At 37.6% G+C, this 14,433-nt stretch overlaps 1 protein-coding gene across 1 annotated transcript in view; it reads right to left on the reverse strand.

Moving 5' to 3' along the window:
• Window positions 1–9,809, reverse strand: part of clcnk (chloride channel K) — a 19,231-nt gene extending 9,422 nt beyond the window's left edge. Inside the window, exons 1-13 of the mRNA XM_016680709.1 lie at window positions 9,657–9,809; window positions 9,426–9,582; window positions 8,699–8,830; window positions 7,823–7,951; window positions 6,466–6,605; window positions 6,256–6,333; window positions 5,935–6,007; window positions 4,302–4,427; window positions 2,737–2,821; window positions 2,338–2,439; window positions 2,057–2,141; window positions 1,312–1,467; window positions 647–716 (exon numbers count right to left, since the gene is read on the reverse strand). Coding sequence (XP_016536195.1) covers window positions 647–716; window positions 1,312–1,467; window positions 2,057–2,141; window positions 2,338–2,439; window positions 2,737–2,821; window positions 4,302–4,427; window positions 5,935–6,007; window positions 6,256–6,333; window positions 6,466–6,605; window positions 7,823–7,951; window positions 8,699–8,830; window positions 9,426–9,576 — 1,327 coding nt within the window. The 5' untranslated portion in view covers window positions 9,577–9,582; window positions 9,657–9,809. The remainder of the gene's footprint in view (window positions 1–646; window positions 717–1,311; window positions 1,468–2,056; window positions 2,142–2,337; window positions 2,440–2,736; window positions 2,822–4,301; window positions 4,428–5,934; window positions 6,008–6,255; window positions 6,334–6,465; window positions 6,606–7,822; window positions 7,952–8,698; window positions 8,831–9,425; window positions 9,583–9,656) is intronic.
• Between the last annotated feature and the right edge of the window lie 4,624 nt (window positions 9,810–14,433).

Below are 14,433 nucleotides of genomic sequence, written 5' to 3' on the forward strand. Positions count from 1 at the left end.
TTTTTTTTTTTTTTTTTTTTAAAATATGATTTAGGCAAAAAAAAAAAAATCACTTTGGCAAAAAATGACATAGGCCAATAAGACCACTTTACTATAAGGCTCCCCTTTTTAATCTCTAAAGCCTTTTTCAATCACAAAAAAAACAATTTATTATGTATTAATTAAGGATGAGAAGGAGGAAAAAATCTGCCTGTTTCTTGCCAGACAGTGAATCAAGTCTGTTCATCTATATATCTTATCTAGAGTTGTAATTCTAAACATATTAGACTAATTTGTAAGCACAATTAACATTTATAAACATATGTTTCTTGCATATAGTCTCCTTCTCACACTCAATTACTGCATAATAACAATGTTTTTTATAGCGTTTATAGATGAACGGATAACATATCTACAAACTATTTAGTAGCCATCTACGAAGAGGAGCCTTATTGTAAAGTGACACCCATCATTTAGTGGCTGTTTCTGCCAGACGTTTCACTTCATGTCAGAATCACAATTTCACGTTGATGCTGTGGAAGAGGTCATGTCTTACTCTGAGGATCTCAGTCTTGACTGGACTGCCAAACTTAAATTTAAACATGACCCATGTTTTTTCTGGGCATTCAAGCTGAACATCTTGTTTAGGTTGTGTCCCGTCACTCACCATAGACAAACACAGGCATGAAGTATCCCGCTGGCAGAGGCAGCGTGCAGGCCAGGACCAACATCCACATCTCCGGATCAACAACAGAGGAACAAGACAGTTAAATCCTTTCGGCTCTGCTGACACCTGCACCAATGATGAGTCACTCGCAACTTGCACGCAGGGAAGTGTGTGTGTGCGTGTGTTTGTGCGTGCGTGTGTGCGTGTGTGTGTGCGTGCATGTGTTTGTGCGTGGGTGTGTGCGTGTGTGTGTGTGTTTGTATGCCAGCTCAGTTTTTGCTCTCATGAATACTGAATCTGTCTCATTTCCATTTGGATGCAGCATGAGGAAGGAAGCCGTAGTAAACAAACCCTGAACCAACTGCACTCAAGTGTGCGTTGAATTTATGTTTGAGAGGGCGTCTGAAGCTCCTCGACAGGAACACATTTCTACATTTGAAACATTTCTTTTGAATGAATGCAATGAAATAGAGTGCGTAAAATCACTCCTTGCATTCGCAGCCATGGTGTCTAAATATTATGTGTCAGACATTTCTGCCTGAAAGGTTACAATGGCTTTTGTTTGCGTTTTCTATTGTGAAAATGTTAATGCCTTTATGCCTTTGAGGAGTTGGAAGGCTGGTGGAAAAGAGCAGATCCATAATTGACCTTTAAATTATTTGTACCTTCATGAGCAGAAAGAAAGCCAAGGACAGGAAAATGGGGGCGCCCGACGAGCTCCACTCCAGCGAGTCCAGCTCCAGTCGCACAGATGCATTGTGGGACTGAGAGCTCCATTGTCTGCTGTCCAGGAGGGAAGTGAGGAGCTGCTTTGTGGTCCACTGATACACAGATAAGTGACATTTAGATTACAGTCTGACCTCGACCAAAGCTGGTGTGAAACAAACAAACCCATAAGTAACAAGGTGCTTATTCCCCCGAGATTTTTTGGGCTGTAAACTAAAATTAATTTGGGGTACATTCACCGTAGATCAGTCCATGTTCAAAAGATTATACGTTACACAAACACCCATTGTTGATCATTTTAAAAAATATTTTACAAATGAAAATCTGAGAAGAGAGGGATGTATTCACCTCTTTAAAATCCAATTGTCACCACAAGTCCCCTGTTAGTAAACAGGATCAACTCGTGTGCTTTTTCACCTCATTGTAACTCCAGCTGGTCAGACGTTTGTTAGAGAACGAGAAACAAAAAGAGTCACAAAGACCAAGGAACACAGGCGGTTAGGAGGCTGAATAAATATGTACCCCAGATACTTTTATCTGTAAAACAAACTTGAAAAGCACATATCCTTCTTTAGGTATAGGAAAAATCAGGATACCTCTATTTTAAACAATTTACCAACAAACAAACAATATAACCAGCTTATTGATTGTGTGGCTCAGCTTTTAAATGCTCTTGTCTCTCACCTTAGAGGCCAGGTATTGACCTGCGGAGTGGGGAAACGTCAGCAATGCCAGAAAGAAAACAACAAGACCAGAGTACAGACCCTTCCTGCAGAGAGGTTTTCACACAACACAGACATTTGGTTCTTTGTTTTGTTTTTTGTTTTTTCATTTAGATGCTCTGTGTGTTCTAGAAAAGAAGTTAGTAAATGAAAAATAGATCAATAGTATCATTATGGATGCTTTTAAAATACTCTGCAGGTGACTCATCACTGTCTCACACTCGCATTGTAAAGAAGCCTCACTCTGTTGTCAGCATCGTAAGGAAGACCCGATTCGTTTTGGTGAACTTCAGGATCCAGCGGTGGCAGAAGAGGTAGAAGCGGCTCCCGGCCCCGCACAGCAGCCTGTTTTCAGACAGCGACACAGTCCAGAATGAGAAACCTGGGAGTCATTTTCATTCAGGCAGCAGACGATGATCGGAAGTCATTAGGCCTGGGGAAGGGTTGCAGAGAAGGGAGGCCAGGAAATGATGTAAAAGAGAGGGGGGAAAAAAACTAGAACTGCTAATTAAAACTGAAGGAAAACACAGAGGACCTTACTCTCTGATATTAATATTAAAACCAAATGTCAGTTTTTATGAGGCAGCCAAAGACAAATTGAGGTTTTGTTGAACTAAGCAGAAGCTGTCATAGTCAACTAACCCCAGCAAAGCAAACAGCAGGATCTCCAGTGGGAAGAAAGGTGTAGCGGTGGGGAAATTGGTTTTGAACAACGCCTGAAGAGTCTCTGCGGACACAAAGCAAATTGGAATCAACAGTCGGGCAAAGATCTAATATTCACTCACATATTGCACTGATGTTTTAATGAAATTTACAGTTACCCCAAATGCATTGGATAGTTTTTTGTTTGTTTTTCCAGGTAATTGACACTGCAAGTTATTCGATTATTTACAACACTGCTGACAAGTGAACATGTGAAAGTGTTACATTTACCTGTAGATCAGACCTTGTTCTTTGAAATAGATGATGTTTCTGTGCTCCGTTAAACGAATAGTTTTGAATTTTTGAGGTTCAGTTGAGAGGTTAGATGGGTGGTAACTAGTTACATTTGCTCAGTTATATTTACTTGAGTAACTTTTTGGAAAAATGTACTCTACTAAATATATTTTACCAGGCTGTACCATTTACATTTACTGAAGTAACATAATGAAGTATTGCTACTCACTTCAGTCAAATTTCTGGTTTCCTCACCCACTGTGAGTAACTTCACATCATAAACAACAAGCTTGTTTTATTGAAAAACTCAGACATGGACACAAACCTGCAGTTTTTTTTTTAAGTTTCATACTGAAATAAATTGATTTGTTTTTATTTGTAATTATGTCGTTTATGTTAATTATTTCATTTTGGGTCCTTAAAATACATCCAAACATACATACATTTCCACTTAACTGGTCCGTCTGATGGTGCATTTTTTAGAAATATTAAACGCTTGATGTTTTTGATCAGTTACTCAGTTCTTGAGTTGCCTAGTTGCCAAATACTCTGGAGTAAATTCTTGGACGTCTACACTTTACTTTAACTTGAGCAAAAAATACATTAAAGTAGTGCTACTCTTACTTGAGTACAATTTTTGGATGCCACCCACCTGCTTGTCGGTAATGTCTTAGATAATATTACAATTGTACATTCAGAGTATAAACATAAACTGCAAAATGTACTGGTCATTTTTCCCCAGTTGCCTCGACTCCTTTTCTTTCCAGTTTAAATTTGCTTTTTACAGCACTGCTTTGCGTTCGTTCTTTGTCTGATCCCTCCAACGTTTCACCAGTTTGCTTCCTGTGGTTCTTTCTTTCCTTTCTCCAGCCATTATAAGTTCATTTTTCCTCATTGAATACATCTTCACAATGATTCAATGATACTTGGACCTTTTTCGGTAGCACAATGTAACATGACTGAAAACGTATCGCTTTCTACTTCCCCTTCTTGGTGAATGAGTGTTTGTAAATAACGTTCCTGAAAAAAATACGGTAACAGTTTAAAGGGTTACAAAAAAAAAAAAGCATTTCCATTAAGTTTCAACCTCTAACAACAACTAAACAGGATTTATACACAAAAAAGACACAGTCTCATTAACTCTTTATACAGCTTATAACCTTAAATAACAGAACCTCAGTTCAAAAGTGTTGTAAAATTTGCTTTCTGAAATGTAATCACATCAAATCCAGACAACACTGACGTTGCGTCTCGATTGACAGACCCTTCACCTCCATCTCTGCTCCACGCCGACAGCAGGTGAAAGGTCAGACCCCCGCAGGCAGCCGAGAAGAAACACGGGCAGTAATGCCTCAGGGCAAAGTGAGAGCTCATCACCTCCACACTGAACAGCACACCTACACCACAAATGGACAAATACATATTACAAATATGTACATTTATAGTATGTTAAGATATCTTCCTGTGTTGAGAGGCATGCATGTTTTATTTCAGGTGTTACAACGCAACCTATTTTTATGTTAGTTGTGTCATGGCAATGTTGGTCTCACACTCTGGTGTCAAGAATTGGTCTGAAGGACAAAAAGATGAACAAATAGACATAGAGGGGAAAAAAGGTTGAAACCGTGGATTCGGAAAATACCTTCTCTTACTTGTAGGGAAATTGTATATTTAAAAAAATTAGATATTTTCCCTCATTTTCTATAAATACATTTTGTACAGAAAGCAAGGCTTTCTTGTTGTGTATTAAGATTTGCTTTATCAATATTTCTCTGAGCCCTCTGGTGGTCTTTCAATGTCTTGTGGCTGTTTGTCCCAACATCATTATCAAATTATTGGTTTTTGTTATGTGCAACATGGTTCTCTGCCCAGGGCGCCATCAGGGCATGGCACACTCATTCAAAAAGAGAAAATGTTTTTCATTGATTACTTGCACGTGTCAATGGAGATGGGGCGCCCCCTTGAGTTTTTACAGTGTAAGCACCGCAAGCAGAGCAAAGTTGCATTTATCATGATTTTCACAGCATTTAGACAACATGAGATAAACTCTCGACCAAAATAAATAACACTGTGACAGGTGACACGACCTGAACCTAAGTGATCTACTATGAACAGAGATTCTTTGAAACATATTGCAAACTTTTTTCTAAACTCCAAATTTAGAAATATACATATTAATTTGCTACATGTAATTACATTAAGTTTGCTAAACTTAATTTATTTATGTTTTGCTTAACATGATCACTTCATGAATTTAATATATTTACTTAGATAAACTTAATTTGATCACTTTACAAAATTAACTACAATTTTTAAGTTGGATCACCTTTTATTTTTTTTATTTTAAATGTGTTAAGAAGCAAAATAAATACATAAAATTCTCATTGTGTTTTGACATTGGAACTACCTTACAATGAGACTTGTTTCAAAGCTGTGTAGTAGAGCACAGAGTAGTTACACCTGGGCTTATTGTTTCTTCACTGATTATGTAAAAATGTAAAACCAACAACAACAAAAAATCAAGAGTACTGTGCACAGTAGCAAGGGCTGCAAGAACCATCATAGTTTCAGATTGATACTGTGTGTGTTGCTTTATTTTGAACTCTATACATTTTTCAAAAAGACTAAATAGATGACCAAATGTTGTGTCAATGGAAAAAAAGACAAGTTATTAAAGAATCTGTTTTGAAATGGAACTTTAGGAACAGTTTTAAGCAGCATGTCTTCACTGATCTATGAAAAATACCAAAGACAGAATCTGAAAGTATATATTTAGAACAAATCTCTCACTACACTGTGTGTAATCCTCCAGAAGCAAAATAAATGTAAGATGCATTAAATTTATATGAAGTAAACCAATGTGGCACATGCATTAAATATGTCCTTTACATCAATTTCTCTCACCACTGACGGGCGCTCCAAAGCAGCTTGCTACTCCAACCGCAGCAGCTACAACCATCATCTCTGTTCCTGCATCCTGGAGATCATAAAACACATGTTGTGGTGAATAATTCTCATTCAGACCTACACAAACTAACTGCAGCTGATATTTCGTGTTTTGCACAGACAGAAAACCATAACGTTTGAAATACTTAGGAAAAAACTGATGAGAAATCCTAAATGATTTCCTGAAAATCAATGAATATACAAACTACATATGGATTTGGAAATGGAAATAGAATGAAACTATAGGATTTAAACATTTGAACAAATAGCTGGTTTTACCTTCTTTTTGCCTTGAATGAGTCTGCAAAGCCTGTCCAAATAGGCTCCTAACATGGTGGAAAGATGCACAAATGGACCCTGAATTTAAGACGTTAAGAGGGAGAAAGTTGTAAAAAAAAAAAACAAAAAAAAAAAAACACCTGCAGTGTGTATTAGCTGCATGAGTACATCTATATTATGAGAAAATTGTTGCTCCAAATCATTACTTACAACTTTGCCAAGGAAAACAGTGCTGCCTGCAGCCAGTGTGCAGGTAAGACCCAGAAACTTAGTGAACATATTAGTGAGAGACAAGTAATGAGGCACTTCAATGCCAGACAGCATGGTTCTCACTTCTGGTACACCGGAGCCTGAGCAAAAATAATAATGGAACATAAACCAAAAGGCAGAATAACAATCGAAAAGGTCCCACTAACGAAAAATAAGATTAAGCCTAAAATGATACTTCAGGGATTCTGAGAAAAGCTGGGAGACATCAAGGACAGTCAAAGAGGCTGAAACTGAAACGTTATAGAATATTTAGTTTGCTGATGTGAAGAAGTGTCTCCAAATTTCATGTCATAGTCTTTCACTGGAAGAGAAAGAACAATAAACTAAGTTTGCTGAGATATGCTATATTGCTAAAAGTATTTGCCCACCTGCCTTGACTCGCATATGAGCTTAAATGACATCTCATTCCTAATCCACAGGGCTCAGTACGGCTTTGGTCCTCCCTTTGCAGCTAGAACAGCTTCAACACAATGCAGTCAGACAAGCATCAGTTCTACTGGCAACCTCCAAACCCAGACTCGTCCATCAGATTGCCAAATGGAGAGGAGAAGCGTGATTCGTTTCTCTAGCGAACGTTCCTCCACTGCTCTAGAGTCCAGTGGCGGTGTTCTTTACACCATTACAGCCAACTTGGTGATGTATGGTTTGGATGCAGCTGCTCCACCATGGAAACCCATTCCAGGAAGCTCTCAGTTCTTCAGCTAATCTGAAGGCCACATGAAGGTTGGAGGTCTGTAGTAATTGACTCTGCAGAAAGTTGGTGACCTCTTTGCACTGCGTGCTTCAGCATCAGCTGACCCCGCTCCAACAGTTTACATGGCCTACCACTTGATGGCTGAGTTGCTGTCATTCCCAAACACTTAAATGTTGTCAGTCTGCATGTCTAGGTGTTTAATTTTATACTCCTGTGGCCATGGAAGTGATTGGAACACCTGATTCTGATCATTTGGATGTGAGCAAATACTTTTGGCAATATAGTGTATAACAACATAAACACTAACATTTCAGCAACAAAGCCAGATTTACTGGGATTTACATGAAGCCATGACAGATTTTGACAAGAATCATCTTGGATTTTTTATTTATTTATTTTTACCTCAGGGATATTTCATTTTGTTCAGGAATAGATAATTCTAAAAGAAACAAAGTAACAGGGAAAATACACTTATTTTTCTTCTATTGATGTTTTCCAAGATAACACTGATGGTGACGGTATTCAGACCCCACCAGGGAGAAATCCCTAAAGGGAGTTCCATCAGAGATATAGGCAATGTATAGTAACTGTTTGTGGACAAACCTGTGGAGAAGGGACAGATGTTATGGGAGAAAGATGAGGCGAAAGCACAGATGCATGCTGGGTATAGAGTCCAGCAGAGGAACTGCAGCAGAATGTGCCCTTCCAGCTTTCCATAAAGCCACAGATGAGCTGAGGATGTAACAAAAGATCACATAGTCATCCTCCTCTGCATTTCCATTTTGTATTTGCTCTACATTCAATAAATATTCTTCCTCGTTAGATTGCCTTCCTCACCAACCACACTCTTCCAGGACTTCATGGAAGAGTGTCAAGGAGAAACTTGTTGTCGAGATAAGCATTTTCGAAATACTGTTCCAGTTTACCTCAGGTCAAGCAGGGACACGTTAAATGTAAAACAAACTTTCCTGGTAGGACGAGACCAAATATGGACTGTTTGGACACCATTCAAACAGAGGATAATTAACACTGCACTTCACCCTGAATACATCATTCCCAAAGTGAAACATGATACTCATAATGTCTGGACTCTTTTCCTCAGCAGGGACAGGGATGTTAATGAGACTTTGTGGGAGGAAGGATGGAACTAAATACCAGAAAATCTTGGAAGTAAACCTTGTGGAGGCCACAAAAGACTTAAGACTCTAATTTCAGCAGGACACTGGCTCTGAACAGAGCCACAGCACTGCAATTAATATTTTTTGTTGTAAAAAATATATATATTGAAAACCAACTAAACTTATCTCCCTCACAATTGTGCATTGCTTTGTGTTGATTTGCCACATAAATTTCCAACAAAAATACCTAAAAGCTTGCATTTGTAATGAAAAAACTGTGAATACCATTGCTAGAAACTTTCTTGTGCTCTCTCAGATTATAATTCACAGAAGCTGACAATGTGTGTGTATGTTTGTGTACCTTGCAGCAGCTTTGCCACACTGAAGTCCATGAGGAAACTTAGGACGGCTGTCAAAATGCCCAAAGTAGCGAATCCATACCACTGAATCCCACAGACGCTTTCCAAACAATCTCTCAGCTTTAACAGCCGCTCTTTAAAGACAAAAAGTCATGTGATTTGTGACAAATCGAAACGCCTTTAATGTCTGCGCCACACAAAGATTTATTTTTTCTTTGGAAACTTTCTCCGTAGCTTCCTGATTGGCATTACAAAGCTGTTGTAGACACACATTTAGGTAGAGGACGACGCAAGAGCAAACTGAACAGAATGACTGACAAGACTTTTTCCCACTTCTTCAAAAAACGTTAATGCAGAAAGATAAGTGTTAGAGACAAATTGCCATTGAAATAGCAAGAAAATAGAGGAAAGGATATTCATGCAAGGATGCACTCTTGTTAGCAAGGAAAATTGTGAAAAGAAACATTCATGGCCAGATTCCTTAACTTTGTTATACTTTTGCATCACTTATGCATTTCAGAAAACCCAATAACCTCTTTTGACCTTAAGTCTATGTTCGGAAATTACACGTCGACAAATCAGAAAATATTAATTCTCATCTTCATAAGCTTGATGCGTATCGACTAACTTGTCCTTGAACTTATCAATAGCTAAAATGAACTATTACAGATACTTTTCCAGATTACTAGTCTTTGAACTAAAGATTTGCTCGTTTTTCACATCACTAACCTTTGACATTTGCACGGGTTCCCTTGTATGGCTTCCATGAGTCCAGCAGAAGTGGGGTTACATTATGGGATGCTTCTGAGTTATTTTCTTGCTTCTGGGCATTACCTTCCTCCTCTGTTTCTATCTCCAGTGACTTATCAAAGCTCTTCATGTTGCCCTGAAATATAGTAAAATGCAGGAATCAAATATACATGAGAGTGAAATATGAGTTAATGGGGCAGGTGGACTCACCTTCTGCTTGGAGGTGCTGAGTTCTATCAGTAAAGTTGTAAGCAGAAGTGTGTGTGGTGTGGCTAGGTGTGTATCTGGGTTGTGACTGACCTCTGTTAAGGTATTTGCATAAATGTGATGGAGCGGTCATGCTTGGAAGAGTAGCTAATATTAACTCTTTGGAGGAACATTTGAAGGTGACCTTCATTTCTGTTTTTCACAGAATTTTATTGACTCCATCACTCTACGATTTTTACATATATAGAATATTATGTTGTAATTCCAGCCCGTCAGCAAAAGTTTAAAGAAAAATAAATGTATTGCAATCATTTCCCTTTTTAACACAGGTGTGTTTTTGCGTTGTGGCGCATGCGAATAAATATAAAATAGCATGCATTTGTTCATTCATTTATTCACTTTCTCATCACCAAAAAGTGCTTTTGATTATTAAATTAAGTGTCTAAGCATCCACCTGCTCCTTCTGCATATTTGTCTTCATTTATAGACTTAATGCTTGACTTTTAATTATTATTATTTATTCCAACACTTTTAGAAACACAGTCTTGGACATAAATTATTATTCCTGCCTGGGCTTTTCCAAAAGTTATGGTTTCAAATACCTTTTTCTTAGAATACCCCCAATCCTGTAATTGTTTCACACTTCATAGGAAATCAAAGTATAGCCTCAGTAACCTGTTGAAGGTCAATGTAATCATTGTTCACACCATTTGTCTTTTTTTTAATGAGCTCTTAGCTAATGTTTATCTTCCTCAGCTATTTCTTCCATGTATGCTTTTAATTAGCACTTGTGTTATTTTTAGAGCCTTGGAATCAGCATGATGTGAGCACCAACCCTCTCACATCCATATATACAAATACAAAGAGAGAGAGAGAGAGAGAGAGAGAGCGAGAGAGAGAGAGAGCGAGCTCCTATCTGTGTAAAACTTGTTTCCATGGAAGCGGCGCACAGAGACAAAGAGTGTGAGTAGTTTCTGAAAAATAGAATGTAAATCCAATTAATTTATAAAGCACTTTTAAATCAAATGCAAAATTATATAGTAGGCTTTGTCATTTGGTGAATATGTACAGAACAAAGAAAGAGAAAGAAAGTTAGAAATCACCCAAGTTTTTTCTGAGAGCAGAGGGAATCAAATGGTGTTTTTTAAAAAAAGAAAAAAAAACCTGAAAAATAAGTAAAATGGAACCAAAATGTATAAGTTGAAGTTAACTCTTCTTTGCATTATAACACATATATGTACCATTTAAAACTGTCCAAAAATTGAACTGCAACTGAGTGTCTCAGAGGGGGCAGATGGAGCTTCTGGCTCTGCAGCTCCCCTAGTGGTGACTAAAGGACATGCAAACTTTACACTAGCATTAGAAGAGAACATATTTTGTCATAAGCAAAGTCAATCAATTTGCTTATACCAGCAGTTTGATCTAGAGTATGACATAGAAAAAGGTTAGGCTAAGCCAAAAAATTATAAATAGCCTTGCTAAATTTAGTTTGTAAGTGATTTTTACAAAAAAAAAAAGAAAAAAAAAACTTTTTCTGCTGACAGAAAGCAATATTAACATGTGGTGAATGGTTTGAGTGCTGTAATGTCTATAAAAAATTTTTCCAGATATAATGGACAAACATATAAATAACTTTGTTATTGTTTTCATTGCATTGTTTCGTTACCTTTAGAGAGACGGCGGTCTCAGTTCCTAACAGAAGTAAACTTCCAAAAACTTCTTGAATAGAAAAAAAAAGTTAAATTAAAACAAAATACAAACAAAAAAGAAAAAACAAAAGAACTTGAATCTCACATTGCTGTTTAGTATCAGTGCTGCATCACAGCTAACTGCAACAGGAAGCTAGAAAAGAAGCAGTTTAAAGCTCAAACGAGGTATTGCTTGAGTAATGTGGGGATTTGTTTTCATCTCTTGCTTTTATTTCAGGACTTGCAGACCGTTTTGGTAGATAATTATTGGTGGGTGACGTTAAAAGAGTATTCATAGCATACATTGATTTGTTGTTGCTGTCTTACAGCAAAGAAGCTGATTACATAGTGAATATATAAAATAGGGTTTTGGTTGTGGAGGCATAATGCAACCCTGTATAAACTCTTAACGACATGGATCAAAAACCAGGGAGCAGGTGGTGGGCCAAACGAGTAAACAGCATGATGAAAAGCAGCAGTGCTTGAAACATCACTTGTTTGGTGAAGGAGATAACATTAGTTTGGAGCCCTGTGATGTTTCAGCTTTTTGTTGTTGTTTTTTCCTTTGTGCTTTTTCTATTTTCCAAGAGAAGCAATTCGACTGTGGATTATTGCAATTTAAAGGGAAGATAAATCACATCGGACAGTGTTTGTAAACTCCTTTTCCTGAGCTGCAAGGCCAGACATGTGGGAGCTGGAGAGTGAAGGTGATATCAAAGCAGCCTGCAAGGACAAAGTGGTAAATGTAAAGCACAAAGGCATTTGTAGTTAGCTCAACTCAGAATTTAATTTGAAGCCGTAGCTGCCTCTAATCAAGAATACACTACATTATTGATTTCATGCAACAACATGCACAATGTGAGGTCTATTTTTAATAGAAAACAGAACAGTGAGACACACAAATGTTATTTCAATCCTATTCAGTTCCATTTGCTATCTGCCAAAGCTTCTTGGTTAAATGGTTGTCGGTCTAGTCTAGGTTACATTTTGCTCTTCATCCTCTGGATCAGATTTTTGGATAACTTTTATTTGCAGTACAGTGGACCCCTGTATGTAGCTAAATCGGGGCCATAAAATTTGTTCAAAATAAACTTTTAACAGACGTTTTGTTTGTGTCTTGGAAACATTTTAATGATCTGTTTTAGATTGGTGAAGCCCTTGAACCTTCACCAATGACGGCTTATCCTGACTCAAATGTGTGGTTCACCAACTCTGGCCAGATGTGTTCTTGGCCTGCTGCAGATGGTTGAGTCTCTGGTCACAGAGACACACAACTCAATGAACCACAATGAAAAGGGTGAAAATAGGTGTTTGGAAGAAGATTTTAATTTCTTGAATAAAATAATTTAAAAATATTTACAAGCATTTTGAGATAAAACTCCAGTATGGAATTTGGAAAGTTTTCAAAAATATAAAACAAATCATGTAAATTTACTAAAAACTACTTAAAGTCAGGCTCCATTGACATTATGGAAACATGTCTGAGTCATGGAGTATTTTCCCCCAGTGTATTATAAGCCTGGCAGGCCACCAGGCTTTATTTGTTCCCCCACCAGGCTAGTTTTCTAGGGGATACCTTGCGTAAGCAAAAATCAGTGCATATACAGACACACACTTATAGCTCGAATACTTGATAACTATATCAGGGTGTCTTTTATATAGTTTCCTTTTACTTGGTTGCTTTCTCATAAATTTAGTTTTCTTTTTGGTATCCCAGAAACAATTGCTAGCCACATTACAGCTTTATGTGTGTACTTAAAGTGATGATTTGGATAATTTATCTGAAAAAAAAAGAAAAAAACGTTGCTCCGTTTAGTGTTAAACCTGATTACAGAATAAATAACCTGGCATCAGCCATGCAGCATGTGTTTATTTCCACTCACTACAAAATACATAATCTTAATGCCTTCAGGTGGCAATCACACTGGCTGCCTAGATTAGACGAACCTTTTTATTAAAGGTGTAATGATTTCCGGAGCTTGGCAGCACAAGTCTCTTGCACCTTGTGATTTAGAGCTTCCTTGAATCAGGCCAGTTGCTATGATACAATCTTTTCTGGCTTTCCCTCCAATTGCTCTTTTCTTCATGAAATACAACAGGGCAGGAGTTCTTGTGTATGAGAAACTCGTATTTTGGGACAGTTCATATTTGTGATTTTAATTCAATTTGTGTGTTTTCACATCCTGCTAAAACTAAATCAGGAACACTGAAAACAAAATACAACGCCGGATCTTAGGACACAGCATCTGTCTGTCTTTGCACCCTGGGTAAAAAATGTCATTTTTACCAAGCCTTGTTTTTAACCCTGGGAAGGAAACATAGCAAGGTTGGGTTTGATCCATCATACTTGGTTATGTTTTCAACACCCTCAAGAAATGGCTTAAAGTGACTAAAGTAGAGTGTGTTGAAAATAATAACCCACAACCTGGATTTGTAAACAAGTCATAATTAGATTAAAGTAAAAATCCATTCATTGTCTATATACCATTTAACCCTTGCAGGTTCACAGATGGTAACAGTTTCCAGAGGACAAGGAAATGCTCTGGCAGGATGCGAAACCAGTATCTTCATGGCGGAAGGCAACAGTTCTCAGATATTATATTATTGTTGAACATGACATTCAAACACCTAAATCTTACATAAACATACTTGTTTTGTTGTTTTACTGTTGCAAAACCTATGGCCTGCTTTCCTCCAAAGGGGAAATGAGCTCTTGTGGAATGGATAACGGTGCGTTCCAGTTGTAGTCAGAACTGGGAAATTACGATTCCTAGTCAGAAAAATAATTTCCTTATGTAGAGTAAAGCTTAAAATAATGTCCGTAAGAGGTGTTGCGAACATTATCGATGTTGAAATCCTGACTTCTCCAACAATGTAGACTGGAACACTTTTACGTGTGACATGGAACACAACTCCATGTCGCACAGCATGAATACCAAGGTGATTGAATCCATGTGCAACATGTTCAACATGATGGATTCTGAAGAAGAAAGCTTTTTCTAATCACAATTTTTCACTAACTGGTTAAAAAAAAACACTCAACACCTATCCCAGCAACATGAACCCAGCATTTGTTTTAATGAAATAACCCC

The sequence above is a fragment of the Poecilia formosa genome, unplaced genomic scaffold, assembly GCF_000485575.1.
Source record: "Poecilia formosa unplaced genomic scaffold, Poecilia_formosa-5.1.2 Scaffold255, whole genome shotgun sequence".
NCBI classification, from domain to species: Eukaryota; Metazoa; Chordata; class Actinopteri; order Cyprinodontiformes; family Poeciliidae; genus Poecilia; species Poecilia formosa.